Raw genomic sequence first — 14,495 nt, 5'->3', positions numbered from 1 at the left:
TCAGGTTGTGTGTGTGTGTGTATGCGCCCACCCTCTGCCTCCATCAGATGGCGTGTGTGTGTGTGCATGCCAGAACTGCTCCACAATCTACAGTCTCGTCTGAAAGTAACTGTGTGCTGTATATAAAGGGAGGCATGGACCAGTAAGTGTATTTTATGCCAGTGTATTTTAATAATGATTCATGTGTTGCACTTGTTGAGGTCATTTAGGGCCTGACCTTAACTTACTAATGTGAACTAATGAACCTTATTGTAAAGTGTTACCTGAATATCTAACATTGGATATATACATATGTATCTCAATAGAGTGTCTGTGTTTGTCATAAAGATTCTCCCGGAGCGAAGCGCTAAGAAACTGGAGTATCTGGGAATCGACCCTGTACAGTGTCTGTAAAATAATAGCAATAAAACAAATATTTAGACTGAGGATGTAAGAGATACTCAGAAATCAGGATTATTAAAATTCATTTTAGATATGTTTTAATACATTTTGAAAACACTTGTTAACCTAAAATAAGTTCCACTTTAACTCGCTCTAAGATTGGCTCTAAGATTTACCTGATAGGCATGTGTGGTATATACTTATATGTAAAAAATAAAAAAAATACATAGATATATAAATAAAGCTAGGCCATGTGTGGCTCCTCCCAGAAACAGCCACTGTAAGTTCTCTCCTCTCCCACACGCCTGGGATCTCTCTTTTGTGATGTTTAATTTTCTGTGGATTTCAACCTGTGCAATAAATGGCAAAAAGCTAGCAACAAATATTCATATTCATTTTAAAACATTAGAGTGAATAGGCTAAATAATGTTTTTTTTTTTTTTTTTTTTTTTTTTAAGAACTATGCCTATGATATCAACTAAAGAAGTTCTTACACGCAGAAGCGATTGATTAGCTGGATGAGGAGATATAGCTGGTGGACGGGTTGGTGCAACAGATCTGGCTATGTTGTATTTTGGCAGTCTGTTAATAATAATGTTTAAATATGGACAAACAACAGACGAAAGTTCACATGGCATCTGTAATCAACACCAAAAGGAAGTGTTTAATTTCATAAGAGTGCACCTGCCCTCAAGAAGATACTTATATTGCTTTTTTCCTTCATCAAATGGTTGACGGTTGCATTGACTTCCACAGTAGGAAACAAATACCATGGAAGTCAATGTGTCTGGTTACCAACATTCTTCAAAATACCCTCTTTTGGTTCAACGGAAGAAAGAAACTCATACAGTACAACTCGAGGGTGAGTAAATGATCATCATTTGTGGGTGAACTGTCCCTTTAAGAAGTGCAACCCTTAAATCTGAGGGGAAAACTATTTTGTCGTGGTGTCAGAAACCATAGTGATTTCGCGAGGTGTATTTAAACGTATGACGTCCCCCATAAGTCTGCTTTGAAAACGAACAAGAACCGAGCAAAACTGTTTCATATTTCACTAGAAAACGACATGTCAGTGTGTGTTGTCGCAGTGTATTCTGCGCGCAGTGCTCGGTGCGCGTGCGCGAGGGGCGTGGCAGAGCCGCTGACGTCAGAAAGGTCGTGGGTGAGAGGTTGATCGGGACACATCTTGTTGTCTTTGTAAGAGTGGAGCTCGATCACGCAGCCGTGTCTTCCCTCTTCCCCGAATCCTCTCAAAACTCCCCCCGAACCTCCCGAACCTTCCCCTCTCACCCTCCGGACCCTCGGACCCTCTCCCCATCCCGGAGCGCGCGCGTCAGGTGAGGCTTTACCGCGCTCCGTGCGCGCCACGGGCCTGCAGGCCGCGCGCTAGCCTTTAGCGCTCGTGCTAGTCAAGCCTGCGCACTTCTCGCGCGGCGTCGGGTGATATATCCCCTCACCGAGCACAGCAGTGTGTAGTGTACATCTGCTAATACGAGCTCTAGATGCAGATGAAACGGGTGTGTGTCGTGTTCGTGGTCGTGTGGCGGTGTTACCCGGCGGTACGCAGCTAGTAAACACACTCGAGCTAAAGCTAACGCAGCTTCGGCACTGATTCATTACCACACGCGATACATGGCGTGTTTATATCGACAGACCGAGGATTTACTACATTATTTACACGAATACCCGGAATGTCTTCATGTTTACAGTTATACTATATGGCTCAGATGAGTTTTTAACGTAAACACGAATTTCACGTTTCTCGGAATGAGCTGTATGTGAAAATACACCTGACATATTAGAGCCTTTAATGGTGTGTTTTTACTCTGATTCATTGAACCCTAACCCATTCTGTGAAGCTCAGTGTAGATGATCTGCAGTGTGAATATGCTTCCAGACACTGACATTGAGATGAAGTGAGTGTTTTATAAGTGTGTGTGTGTTTACGACAGGTTTCTCATCCGTGACCAAAGACCCCGAGCTTGCCTCACTGATCATCATGGACTCTGGTGTGATTGAAGGAGGACTCAACGTCACGCTCACCATCAGACTGCTCATGCATGGGAAAGAAGTGGGCAGCATCATCGGGAAGGTGTGTACACACACACATTCACACACACCACAGCCCTGAGTACACGTGCACACACACGCTCACCCTCAGACTGCTCATGCATGGCAAAAGAAGTGGGCAGCATCATAGGGAAGGTGTGTACTCGCGCGCGCACACACACTCTTGTCTACGTTTGTATCTCCGGAGAGCCGTCAAGTGCTCGTGTTCTCAGGTGTTGAGGTGTTAGTCATGTCTGGATCTATTGAGAACGAGGAGTTGAGGTCATTGTACAGTGCCCCTCCCCTCTCCGCCATGTTGGTAGGATTCCCACGCCAAAACGGTATTGTTTACTCTTTTTTTTTTAGCTCGGTAGTAGGAGTTTCTCGCAATACCACACTGTTTTACCATGCCTGGAAGTCACTGCTGCGTTAAAAACTCCTCCAGTAACTCACACGATACATATGGAAAATATAGGAATAATGGAATACAGTTTTTTAGGTTACCAAAATGGACAGAGCATCAGGGAGTCTCTGACCTGACAGACCAGGAGACGCCGGATTGCATGGTTGGCTGATTCCTTTAGTATACGATTTTCACTGTTTGCTGTGCCTTAACGAACATACGCAAAAGTGTTTTTTGAGTGCCTAGTTGATTACTTTTTTATTTCTTTGAAATAAATGTTTGAAACAACTTGATGTTGCTTAACAATATTTATTGAGAACTGAAATATATAGGCTATTTGGACAAAATAAGTAATAATAATAAAATAATAATACTGTTATTAGTGCAAAAGAACAAATATGTTGATGCTGCTTCTCCAAATACAGCTGTTTTGCACTTTGTGTGAGTTTGTTCCTGTAAGGTCCCTTTTCTTTTAGCATTGCTTTACTTTCTTCCTTTTTTCTCGTATTCTTCGATCCGTCTCTGTCCTGCCAAAATAATAAATGCGCGGAAATTAAAGAGCTCTGGAACGTTTAGTCGTGTCTGTGTTCTAAAGGCGTTGCCCCTGGTAACCGATAGTGTCTCCTACCGTCATGGCCGACCGGCTCAGACCCCGCCCAAATCGGCACGTGACTCCTCATTCTCAATACTTTGGATCTGTGTCTGATGGATTATTTTAGGGATGGGGAAGTAGATTCACGTATGAATCGCGATTCTGTCTTTCGCCGATTCACAAATTTCAAAAATCGATTCTCTAAATGTTTAATAATGTGGTGTTTCAGCAGTTTAGAGATGCACAGGATTGGCAGGGGAAGCTTTATGAATGAAGAAGTTCATAATATCAATGTCTGAACAAATAGAAATTAGCCTGAAATAAAGTTTAGTTTGGTTAGTCGAGCTCTTTTGATCTCTCCGTGTACAGATACTTTGGTGCTGTCAAACGATTAAAATATTTAATTGCGATTAATCACATTAATGTCATAGTTAACTTGCGATTAGTCGCAATTAATCACACATTTTTATCTATTCGCGCGATAAAATATTTAACAGCGTTAAAATGGGTTTGCGTTAATGCCGTTAATAACGCGTATAACTGACAGCCCTAGTTTTTACACAAGACGCTTGTTCATGGTGGACACGAACAAATGTTAACGAGCCAATACCCTTCTATGAAAGATTATGAGCATGTCCTGTGGCTAAAGTAATAAATATTAGCATGTGATCACCCGTATTCCGCATCTCTCGCTAATCAGGGCCGTGAACGCTAGATTAAATTAATGCAGTTAAGAGGCATGTATAGTTTAAACTAATAACTTGTGCTCGATTGGGACTAACAGCTGATGTTTCTCTGCCATTCGTATCTCAATTTCAATACAATTTCGCATTTTCGATATGTGTCGATTTGATCATAGATTTTAAATGCGAATATCAAGTCGTGGGCTTTCTAAAGATTCCCCTAGTGTGTGTGTGTGAGGAGCAGAGCTTCAGCTGTCCGTGTGTGTGAGGCTTCGCAGGAATGATAATCATGTGGTCGACACCAGATTAGCGCAGTAGAGATCACTTCCGTAATTTGTATGAATAATTCTCTAATCACTTTGAATTGATTACATCAAGTCAGAGCAATCAAGTTCCAGCTTTTGAAGCATTAGCCAAAGCATTATAATGCTGTTCGACCGCTAGCTTTACTGTAAAGCCCAAACTTCAGCGGTTACGCAACATTTACGCGGCTGTGAGAAACAACGCTGGGAAAGTCACTGGAATATGTGCAAAAGTCCATGAATTAAACCGTTAGCTTGGGGCTTCTACTGGCACTAGCGTAACCCTGCATGCTAACCGCTCAGGTACGACTCGCACACGCCTCGCGTAAATCTGCACGTTTAGCTCTAGAAATTGACTGGGGATGGGCAAGGGAAAGACACACACACTCATGTTTACTATCATGAACAATATTTTGATGCTTTAAACAATATAATTCCAAGTTTAGAGTGCTAACACTGGTCTAACGTGTTTCTCGTTGATGTGTGTGTGTTGCAGAAAGGTGAATCGGTGAAGAAGATGCGAGAGGAGGTGAGATCATCTGTTTAATGTTGTGCTTGCATTAAAGTCTCCGCTGTCATTTACCCGTGTCGAGTAACCGTTCCACGAGCCGCGGTATTACGCCGCTCGCTAAGGCTACGCGATATATACAAACCATTTACAGTCTTATACTGCTGTTGTCAAATCACAAAGCCTGCGATTCAGTTACATAAATATATGCACTGTGTTTCAAAGCACGAAGCTTTAATTCTTTACATGCGTGAGATAATGTGTAAAGTCCCTCAGCTCTTCACAGTAAACACTGCTCACACACACTCTGCTGCGAGTTTAGCTTCCTTATCTTTATCTGGGAACAAGATGTGTAACGTAACTTATTTGGAGAATACACTGGAGAATACATTTCTAAATCTAGAAAATACAGCAGCTGCTGATGGATTTCTGTCGTACAGAAGTGACCAAATATTAAAGATTACGTGGACGTTTGAATACATGTTGTTTGGCCGATATTACACAAGGATTTGCGCCATTTATCACCATTGCTAACACCTCTACAGGCATATGTTGTAATGCATTGTTTATATAGTTTATTTTACATGCTGGTGTTATAAAACCATATGTGACCACAAACCCAGTCACATGTCGACGGGTATATCTGTGGTTTTCGCCAACATAACGTTTTTATGGGTCCAAATTATCCATTTTTCTTTTATTCCAAAAATCATGAGGATAATAAGTATAGATCATGTTTCATGAAGATATCTTGTAAACGTCCTACTGTAAATATATAGAACGGCACAATCGGCAACATAAATGCAAAGGCGATTTTCCCAATGTTTTTTTTTTTTTTTGCACCTTCAGATCCAGATTTTCAGATGGTTGAATCACTGCCAAATATTGTCCTACTCTAACTAACCACACATCAATGGGAAGCTAATATATTCAGCTTTCTGATGTTTAAATCGCAATTTCAGAAAATGATTATGTGGCACACAAGTGACTTCTGGACACAAGTGAATCTGCATTTCCTTTAGCCTGAGGATTATTGTTTCACTTTTGGTGTAAAGGGGTCTTGCAAAAGTAACACATTACTTTTCTAAAAAAAAAAAAAAAGTAACTAACACAATTACTTACTTTTAAGGGACTTTAATTATTTGTTTGAACCAATTATTATTGCTTATCAAATTTTTGTATTTAAGTCATTTTAAAGGCTGTTGTTCACTTGGATCTATTTCTATTATCACTTTTTTTCTAAAATAGCCACTATCGTTAGCCTTAAATCTTGATGTGTGTGTGTGTGTGTGTGCAGAGTGGTGCGCGAATCAACATCTCTGAGGGGAACTGTCCCGAACGCATCATCACGCTTGCCGGCCCCACCACCGCCATCTTCAAGGCCTTCTCCATGATCATCGAGAAGCTGGAGGAGGTACGGATCACTCGTACTGAGGCGCTTAGTGTGTGTCTGTGCGCCGCTAATGTGTGTGTGTGTGTGTGTTCCAGGACATCAGCAGTTCCATGTCCAACAGCACGGCCACCTCCAAGCCCCCGGTGACGCTGCGGATCGTGGTGCCGGCCAGCCAGTGCGGCTCGCTCATCGGCAAGGGCGGCTGCAAGATCAAGGAGATCAGGGAGGTGAGACACACACCCCATAATATCACCAAACCCACAAGATCAAGGAGATCAGGGAGGTGGGACACACACCCCATAATATCACCAAACCCACAAGATCAAGGAGATCAGGGAGGTGGGACACACACCCCATAATATCACCACACCCACAAGATCAAGGAGATCAGGGAGGCGGGACACACACCCCATAATATCGGATATTAGAATCGGTTGAATATTTGTGACTCTCCCATTAGCAGTGAGGCACTGCCCCCTACTGTTGGTTTTAATTTAAAGCATCTTTTCATTTTTTAAATTGTTTAACATCAATATTCAACGTGTGTGTGTGTTCAGTCGACAGGAGCTCAGGTACAGGTGGCTGGAGACATGCTGCCTAACTCCACCGAGAGAGCCATCACGATCGCCGGCACCCCGCTGTCCATCATCGAGTGTGTCAAGCAGATCTGCGTGGTCATGCTGGAGGTCAGTCTGTGCACACACACTCCTCGCAATGTTCAATCAGCACGTCACAACTGGGTCTTCCAGGTTAACGCCTGCCAAATGTGGGTATAATCAACACTGGCTGTGTTATGTTTCCTCAGTTTGCTGGGAAAGTTCGTATAAACCAAATCTGTGCAGATGATCTGTGATCATCATGATATGTACAGTGTATCTGGCTCAACACACACATCACTACACAGCAAATAACAGCGCTCGTTCATTTGCACTGAAGAAACAGTGAAGATTTAAAATCATTTGGTGAACAGAATATGTGTATGTATAGACGAATCCGACGAGCGTTCTGTGTAGGCTGCCATCTTGTGGCGACGCCATTACTGAGCTGTTACAGCGGGATAGACATGTAAACAAACCTCGTGATAACGCAAAAGCACCCTCGATGACAGCTACAGGGCTACTGAAGAAATGACTTCAGAAAGACTTGTTGGGTTGATGATGTTAGACAGTGGCCTCCAGTCACAGATGAAGGTAATATTACAAACGATCTTACAGATTAGTTATGAAAATAGCTTGGCAAGCTAGCTAGGCTAACGTTTGCTAACGAGGAAACTATAAAAAAAAGATCTGTCCATTTGGCAACAATAAATAAGTAAATGAAATCAAATAAACAAATTCATGTTTTTCATTTGTGTCCATTATTTATCTCATTTTCACATTGCAACGGGTAACGTTACAGCTGGAAAATATACATAATATTGACCAATTATGTGTTTTTAAACCATGGAAAGAGGTCAATATAACAGCAGAGAACAATTATGTCACATAACGTTACATTTAGCTCAGGAAAGCCATTTAATGACCATAGCATGTTAATTGAATACAAAAAATAGCAAGAGAGGAGATTTTGCTGATCACTATATCACATATTTATTATATTTTTTTTACTTATGTCATTAAATAATTGTTATTATACGCGAATGTCCACGTCTTGTACTCGCCCAGGAAATCTGTGTAAACCGTACGGCACCAGACAGGGGCAGTCGACCCGGGGTATTCACAGTGTTTTCTCTTTAAAATTGAAATTTTACTGCCACCATTGAAACAATTTACAAGGGCTAACGTTGTAACGTTAGTGACAGTCGTAAATCGCGGGCTGCTTATTCCAGTGGACGCAAGTCACAACTAAAACAATAGGAGGCAATGGCGCAACGCTACCCAGCAACAGCTCAGTAATGGCGCCCGCTTACTTCCGGTAGTTTCGCCGGATTCGTCTATATCTCTATATAAGCTGTGACGTAGTTCATCTTGTTCATTTCTTTTTTTTTTTGGCTAGTAGAAGTTCTGAATGGCCAGTAACTTAAAAATTGATTAGCTAAATTGGCGGGTTGGTAAAAAGTTAACTTGAACCCTGGACGCATCATGTGGTGTGTTTAAGCCCCGCCCACATCCCAGAATCCAATCAAAAACCAATGCACAGAAACATGTTTTTGATCGTTCTTGTTTTCTCCACGTCTCGTCCCAGTCGCCTCCCAAAGGCGTGACCATCCCGTACCGACCCAAACCCTCAGGATCGCCTGTCATCTTTGCAGGAGGACAGGTGAGCGTCTTCGTCACAGGAGCATCTCTGTGTGTGTGTGTGTGTGTTTGATCTGAACCCTGTGTTTTGCAGGCATACGCGGTGCAGGGACAACATGCCATTCCTCAGCCTGATGTAAGAGGCGCTCTTTGCTTTCCCACAATCCTCTGCTCAGAGTTGGGCCTGTTGTGATGCTGTTCTCTGTGTTCACAGCTCACCAAACTCCACCAGTTGGCCATGCAGCAGAGCCCGTTCCCTCTGGCCCCCAGCAGCCAGGGCTTCACAGGTGCACACACACACACACACACACACACCACCTCTGGCCCCAGCAGACAAGGCATCACAGGTGCACACACCGTGTGTGAGCCGTCACTGAGTGTGTGTTTCTCTCCTGCAGCTGGTATGGACGCGTCTGCGCAGACAGGCTCTCACGAACTGACCATTCCAAACGATGTGAGTTTACTGACGCTTCATCTTCTATCTACAGTGGGTACGGAAAGCATTCAGACCCCCTTACATTTTCACTCTTTGTTATTTTGCAGCCATTTGTTAATCATTTAACCCTTTAACACCGTTGAGTGCATTAAGGACCAAAAATGGCCACATATTAAACATTGCCTAAAATATTATATATTATTATTATTTTCCACTTTTACCAAGTTAAATCTTTTAACCAGCATCAGTCCTCATCATAACTACCAAAAATGTATTCAATTTCAGGATTTTAACCCTTTAATTACCAGTTTTGTTTGCGAAACCATCGATTTGTATAAGAGGAAAAAACACAAAAATTCAATTATTTTCAATAAACTAAATGCAAAGAGAAAACTTTAGATTTGGATTATCACAGTCCCACTTTGCAAAAAATCCCACTTAGTGCGTTAGAGACCAAAAATGGCCACCTATTAAACATTGCCTATTGCCTAAAATAAGGTGCATTTCCACCCATAGGGAATAAATATGTAGTGACGTCATCTGGTGGAATACACTATATGATGCAAATATAATGCTTTTGCTTCAAAATGAAAGGATGTTTGTGCAAAAATCATGTTTCATGTATTACTGACAGCCTCAGATTTGAACAACGTTTTAATGGGTTTCAATGGGCCATTTTTGGTCTTTATGGTGCTGAGTGTTACTATTTGATCTACACAGTGTGTGTTATACATATTTTGCAAAATGGGATCACATTTTTTACATGTATCCAAAAAGTCACAATTTTGCCAAATTTCATACCATTTGCATTAAAACAGCCAAAATGGTCAAAGAAATTAAACTGCAAAAGACCAAAATGTCCCTAATGCAGCATAAGGGTTAAGTTCCCTTTTTTCCCTCATTATTGTACACACAGCACCCCATATTGACAGAAAAACACAGAACTGTTGACTTTTGTGCATTTATTAAAAAAGAAAAACTGAAATATCACATGGTCCTAAGTATTCAGACCCTTTGCTGTGACACTCATAGGCTACGTTCACACTGCAGGCTGAAACGAACTAATTCCGATTTTTTTTTTTTTTTTTTTTTTTTTTTTTTTTGCCCCCATGCGATCTGATCTTTTCATGACAGTCCGAACGACACAGATCCGATCTTTTCAAATGCGACCCAGGCCACTTGGGTATGTGGTCCCACTTGGGTATATCCGATCTTTTGAAATGCGACTTCGATCTGAACGGCCAGGTCACATATATCCGACCCGCACGTCATTGCACGCACCTGTAGCTAGCCAATACACGCTAACTCCAACGCGTTTCAACCGCTGCAGACGTGTCTCTTCCCCAGTGTTGTGCCTGAACGTGTTCAATGAACGATAGTGCATGAACGCGTTCACATTTTGGGCGAACGTGACAGTTCACGTTCGCCCGAAATAAACGTACTGTATTACTGCCTAATGAACATTACTGTGAACACGTTCATTCTGGTGTCTGTGAACGTGCGCTCTCTGTCAGTTTAACTTCGTACAGTAGGGTGCCAGATTTCTATAGAGCCATCCAGGCGAAAACACATGTAAACATGCCTTAAAATGTAGCGAAAAAACACCCAATCTGGCAACACCAGCCACCAGTGTCGCACCGCGGCCGCCCGGCGACAAAGCAAGGAGCGCGGAGGACTCGTACTATCAATTAAACGGGTTTTATGACGAGGTCGGTGAGGATCGGAAAAATCTTACGTTTATGTGCAAACTTTGCCCGTCGATAAAATAATTGTTGTCTGTGTTTGTATATGGGCTGTGGCGATAATAATAATAAAACAAAAGCTCGCAACATATGGAAAAAAATAACTATTCCGCAAACAAGTGACGTCGTTGACCGTTGATTACTCTTCTGCGCATGCGGGTCATTTCACGTTCACACAGGAGATCACAAAATGTCGCATTTAATTGGAAATGTGAACGGCCTTGCAAAAAAATTTAATTTTTTCAAAAAATCGGAATTGAGCATTAAGCCCTGCAGTGTGAACGTAGCCATATATGCTGTCTATTTCTTCTGAGATGGTTCTACACCTTCATCTGAGTCCAGCTGTGTTTGATTATACTGATTGGACTTGATTAGGAAAGCCACACACCTGTCTACATAAGACCTTACAGCTCACAGTGCATGTCAGAGCAAATGATAATCATGAGGTCAGAGAAACTGCCTGAAGGGCTCAGAGACTGAGTTGTGGCAAGGCACAGATCAGAAATAAATGTCTGCTGCACTTAAGGTTCCTAAGAGCACAGTGGCCTCCATAATCCTCAAATGGAAGATGTTTGGGACGACCAGGACCCTTCCTAGAGCTGGCCGTCCGACCAAACTGAGCTATCGGGGTGAAGAGTCTTGGTGAGAGAGGTAAAGAAGAACCCAAAGATCACTGTGGCTGAGCTCCAGAGATGCAGGCGGGAGATGGGAGAAAGTTGTAGTAAGTCAACCATCACTGCAGCAGTCCACCAGTCGGATGGATGGCAAAATCACCTGAAGGACTCCAAGATGGTGGTAGATAAGATCCTCTGGTCTGATGAGATCATCTTTTTGGCCTTAATTCTAAGCGGTATGTGTGGAGAAAACCAGGCACTGCTCATCACCTGTCCAATACAGTCTCAACAGTGAAGCATGGTGGTGCAGCATGGTGTTTTCAGCTGCAAGGACAGGACGACTGGTTGCAATCGAGGGAAAGACGAATGCGGCCAAGTACAGGGATATCCTGGACGAAAACCTTTTCCAGAGTGCTCTGGACCTCAGACTAGGCCGAAGGTTCACCTTCCAACAAGACAATGACCCTAAGCACACCGCTAAAATAACGAAGAAGTGAACTCTGTGGCTGTTCTTGAATGGCCCAGACCTGAAAATGGCTGTCCACCAACGTTTACCATCCAACCTGACAGAACTGGAGAGGATCTGCAACGAGGAATGGCTGAGGATACCCAAATCCAGATGTGAAAAACTTGTTGCATCTTTCCCAGAAAGACTCATGGCTGTATTAGATCAAAAGGGTGCTTCTACTAAATACTGAGCAAAGGGTCTGAATACTTAGGACCATGTGATATTTCAGTTACAATAATGAGGGAAAAACATCAACTTAAATGATTTTAGCAAATGGCTGCAATATAACAAAGAGTGAACAATTTAAGGGGGTCTGAATAATTTCCGTACCCACTGTAAGTGTGTATGTTGACCCACACATCTGAAAGATGGCGGAGGACACGACTAGGGTTGGGTATCATTTGAAATGTAATGAATATTTTAAACAAATGTAAAATAAAACTGCTCTTAATAAAGAACATATACATTAATATAGTGACATCTGTTCAGCGAGTATGTTCTCAGTCTTCTGTTGTGTGGTTATAGAGACGGCAGGAATATGAGTGCTGTCACTTTAAGAGCAGCGGGTCTGACACACATGAGGACTCTCTCACTCGAATGGGTTAAAGTCATCTTGAAATACTCAAATTCGAGTGTCCGATTCCCAACCCTAGACACGACTCCCAACCCTTGACAGTACGCATCATCAAGCACTGCTTTGTGAATTGTTCGTTTTAACGTGTTGGTTAATCGTGACAGTTGATTGGCTGCATCATCGGCCGCCAAGGTGCCAAGATCAACGAGATCCGCCAGATGTCCGGGGCACAGATCAAGATCGCCAACCCGGTGGAGGGCTCGACGGACCGTCAGGTGACCATCACCGGCTCGCCCGCCAGCATCAGCCTGGCCGAGTACCTGATCAACGCACGGTAACGCATCACCAACACCAGGCCGCCGTACCCTGCCCCGCACGGAGGCCGCGTCTGCATTACCCTTTAAACTGCACACGCTGATATTACGCTCAATGGGAACGCGTCAATTTGGCAAAAACTCCCATAGATCTCAAAACAGTGTTTACACGCGCATGAGGGCGCTTCAGGCAATCCGGAAAAGGAATATTTAAAAAAAAACTGCGATGGAAACGGTTGTACCTGACGCACGTCACGGTGATCGGTCTTTAAAGATGGCGCGGCGTGTTTGTAAACCCATAGATAACTATATAAAGGCTAGATATCTCGTCCGCGCTGCTGGCCAATGGAGGTCGACGTCAGCACCTGGCGGCCATCTTGTCACAGGCAGCTCGCTCACTCGTAACATTGTTTTAATGTTGCATGTACTTTTTAAATCACCGTAACTTGCTCAATTTTCTACCGATTTTCAAACGGTCTGGTTTGTTATAAACGGCAGAGATGTAGTTATGATACTGGGTACTTATGAATAAAATGTGTATAAATAAATAATCATCCAGAATTATAGCCACGTTAATAACGTTTGTAAGAAACCAAACCGTTTGTAAATCCGACAAGATTTCAACGAGATAAAGAGTATTTCTTACATCAGATACCACAGAGCCCGCCAAAAAGCCTGTCTGTGACAAAATGGCCGCCGGTGATGACGATAAATACTCCGTCGTGAGACTTCTAGCCTTTATATAGGTATCTATGTGTAAACCTGCTGACGTCCGCCGCCATGATGTTTGGATTGACTGATCGCGTGAGAAAAACATTACGTTTCAGTCACATAACCATGGGTTAATGGAAACGGCGTCATTTCCGCAATGGTGTTTATCGACATTTAGAAAACATGGCAGAAGCGTAGTGCGAATGTGTAATGTAAACGCGGCTCGCGAGGGTCATCTGACACGTGACTGACTTCTGTTCTCTCGCTCTTGCAGACTCTCGTCCGAGGCGACAGGGATGGCTGCGAACTGATGCCCTCTCTCTCTCTCTCTCTCTCTCTCACCCCTCGCTCCGACCCTGTTCTCCTCCTCCATCACATTTACGCTCTCTAAGTGCAAAAGGAAACCAAGTATTTTCGACCCATCCTTTCCTTTCACCCACCCCAGCTATGCTTCATGGATATATACACACACACACAAGTGTTTTATTTATTTATTTCATGAAAATGTTTTTAAAATCCCTTTGCGTACAGTTTTTAATGTCTCTTTTCTTTGCGTATTTTTGTCAGTTAAACATTACCATACGTAAGCGACAGTGGAGAAAGTGGGAAAAATCTGAAAAACGCATTAATATGATTTTGTAATCTCAGATTTTTCTTATAAAAACAGAAAAAATAAAAAAGAGAGCAACTACAAAATGATAGATTGACCGTTTTTTCCCTGTATCGGACATTTATTTATTTTAATTTAACTCTAGGAAGTTACGGATTTTAAGATCCTAGATGTGAGTGTCAGAGGATGCGCTCTGTTTTCTGCATCAGGTTTCAGATGACTTCGGTTTATTTTTCTTTTTTTGACATTGAATATTTGTCATTCCTCGATATTTGTGTTTGTTTTTTTTTCTTCTTTATCCTGAAGTTGGAGGTTTTGTTCGAGGGAGGGTTGGGAGATGCTGCAGTTTCTGCACACATGACATTTACTGCTATAATAATAATAATGAGTTGAAAATATTTCTTTTAGAGAGAATATTTTTTTTAACCCTGTGTTTTC

The 14,495-nt window shown here is 42.5% G+C and overlaps 1 protein-coding gene across 2 annotated transcripts; it reads left to right on the top strand.

Moving 5' to 3' along the window:
- The first annotated feature begins 1,315 nt into the window (after positions 1-1,315).
- On the top strand, positions 1,316-14,096 carry pcbp2 (poly(rC) binding protein 2). Of its 2 annotated transcripts, XM_039665868.2 has the most exons (12): positions 1,316-1,718; positions 2,334-2,473; positions 4,907-4,939; positions 6,216-6,332; positions 6,407-6,538; positions 6,869-6,997; positions 8,496-8,570; positions 8,643-8,684; positions 8,763-8,835; positions 8,947-9,002; positions 12,587-12,756; positions 13,722-14,096. In XM_039665868.2, the coding sequence occupies exons 2-12, from the start codon at positions 2,381-2,383 to the stop codon at positions 13,756-13,758; spliced, it is 957 nt and encodes a 318-aa protein (XP_039521802.1). In that variant the 5' UTR covers positions 1,316-1,718; positions 2,334-2,380; the 3' UTR covers positions 13,759-14,096. The 2 variants fall into 2 exon arrangements, with proteins under 2 accessions (XP_039521802.1, XP_088988998.1); XM_089132872.1 differs by having other exon boundaries at positions 8,763-9,002.
- The last annotated feature ends 399 nt before the right edge of the window (positions 14,097-14,495 follow it).

Source organism: Pimephales promelas, chromosome 7 (assembly GCF_988280905.1).
Source record: "Pimephales promelas chromosome 7, fPimPro1.hap1.1, whole genome shotgun sequence".
NCBI classification, from domain to species: Eukaryota; Metazoa; Chordata; class Actinopteri; order Cypriniformes; family Leuciscidae; genus Pimephales; species Pimephales promelas.
The sequence above is the reverse complement of the archived record's forward strand: the minus strand, read 5'-3'. Positions and strand labels throughout refer to the sequence as shown.

Coding starts and splice junctions, on each gene's coding strand:
- pcbp2 (XM_089132872.1), top strand. CDS start 2,381: ATGGACTCTGGTGTGATTGAAGGAGGACTCAACGTCACGCTCACCATC. Junction 8,571..8,642: donor TCATCTTTGCAGGAGGACAG/GTGAGCGTCTTC, acceptor TGTGTTTTGCAG/GCATACGCGGTGCAGGGACA. Junction 9,003..12,586: donor AACTGACCATTCCAAACGAT/GTGAGTTTACTG, acceptor TAATCGTGACAG/TTGATTGGCTGCATCATCGG.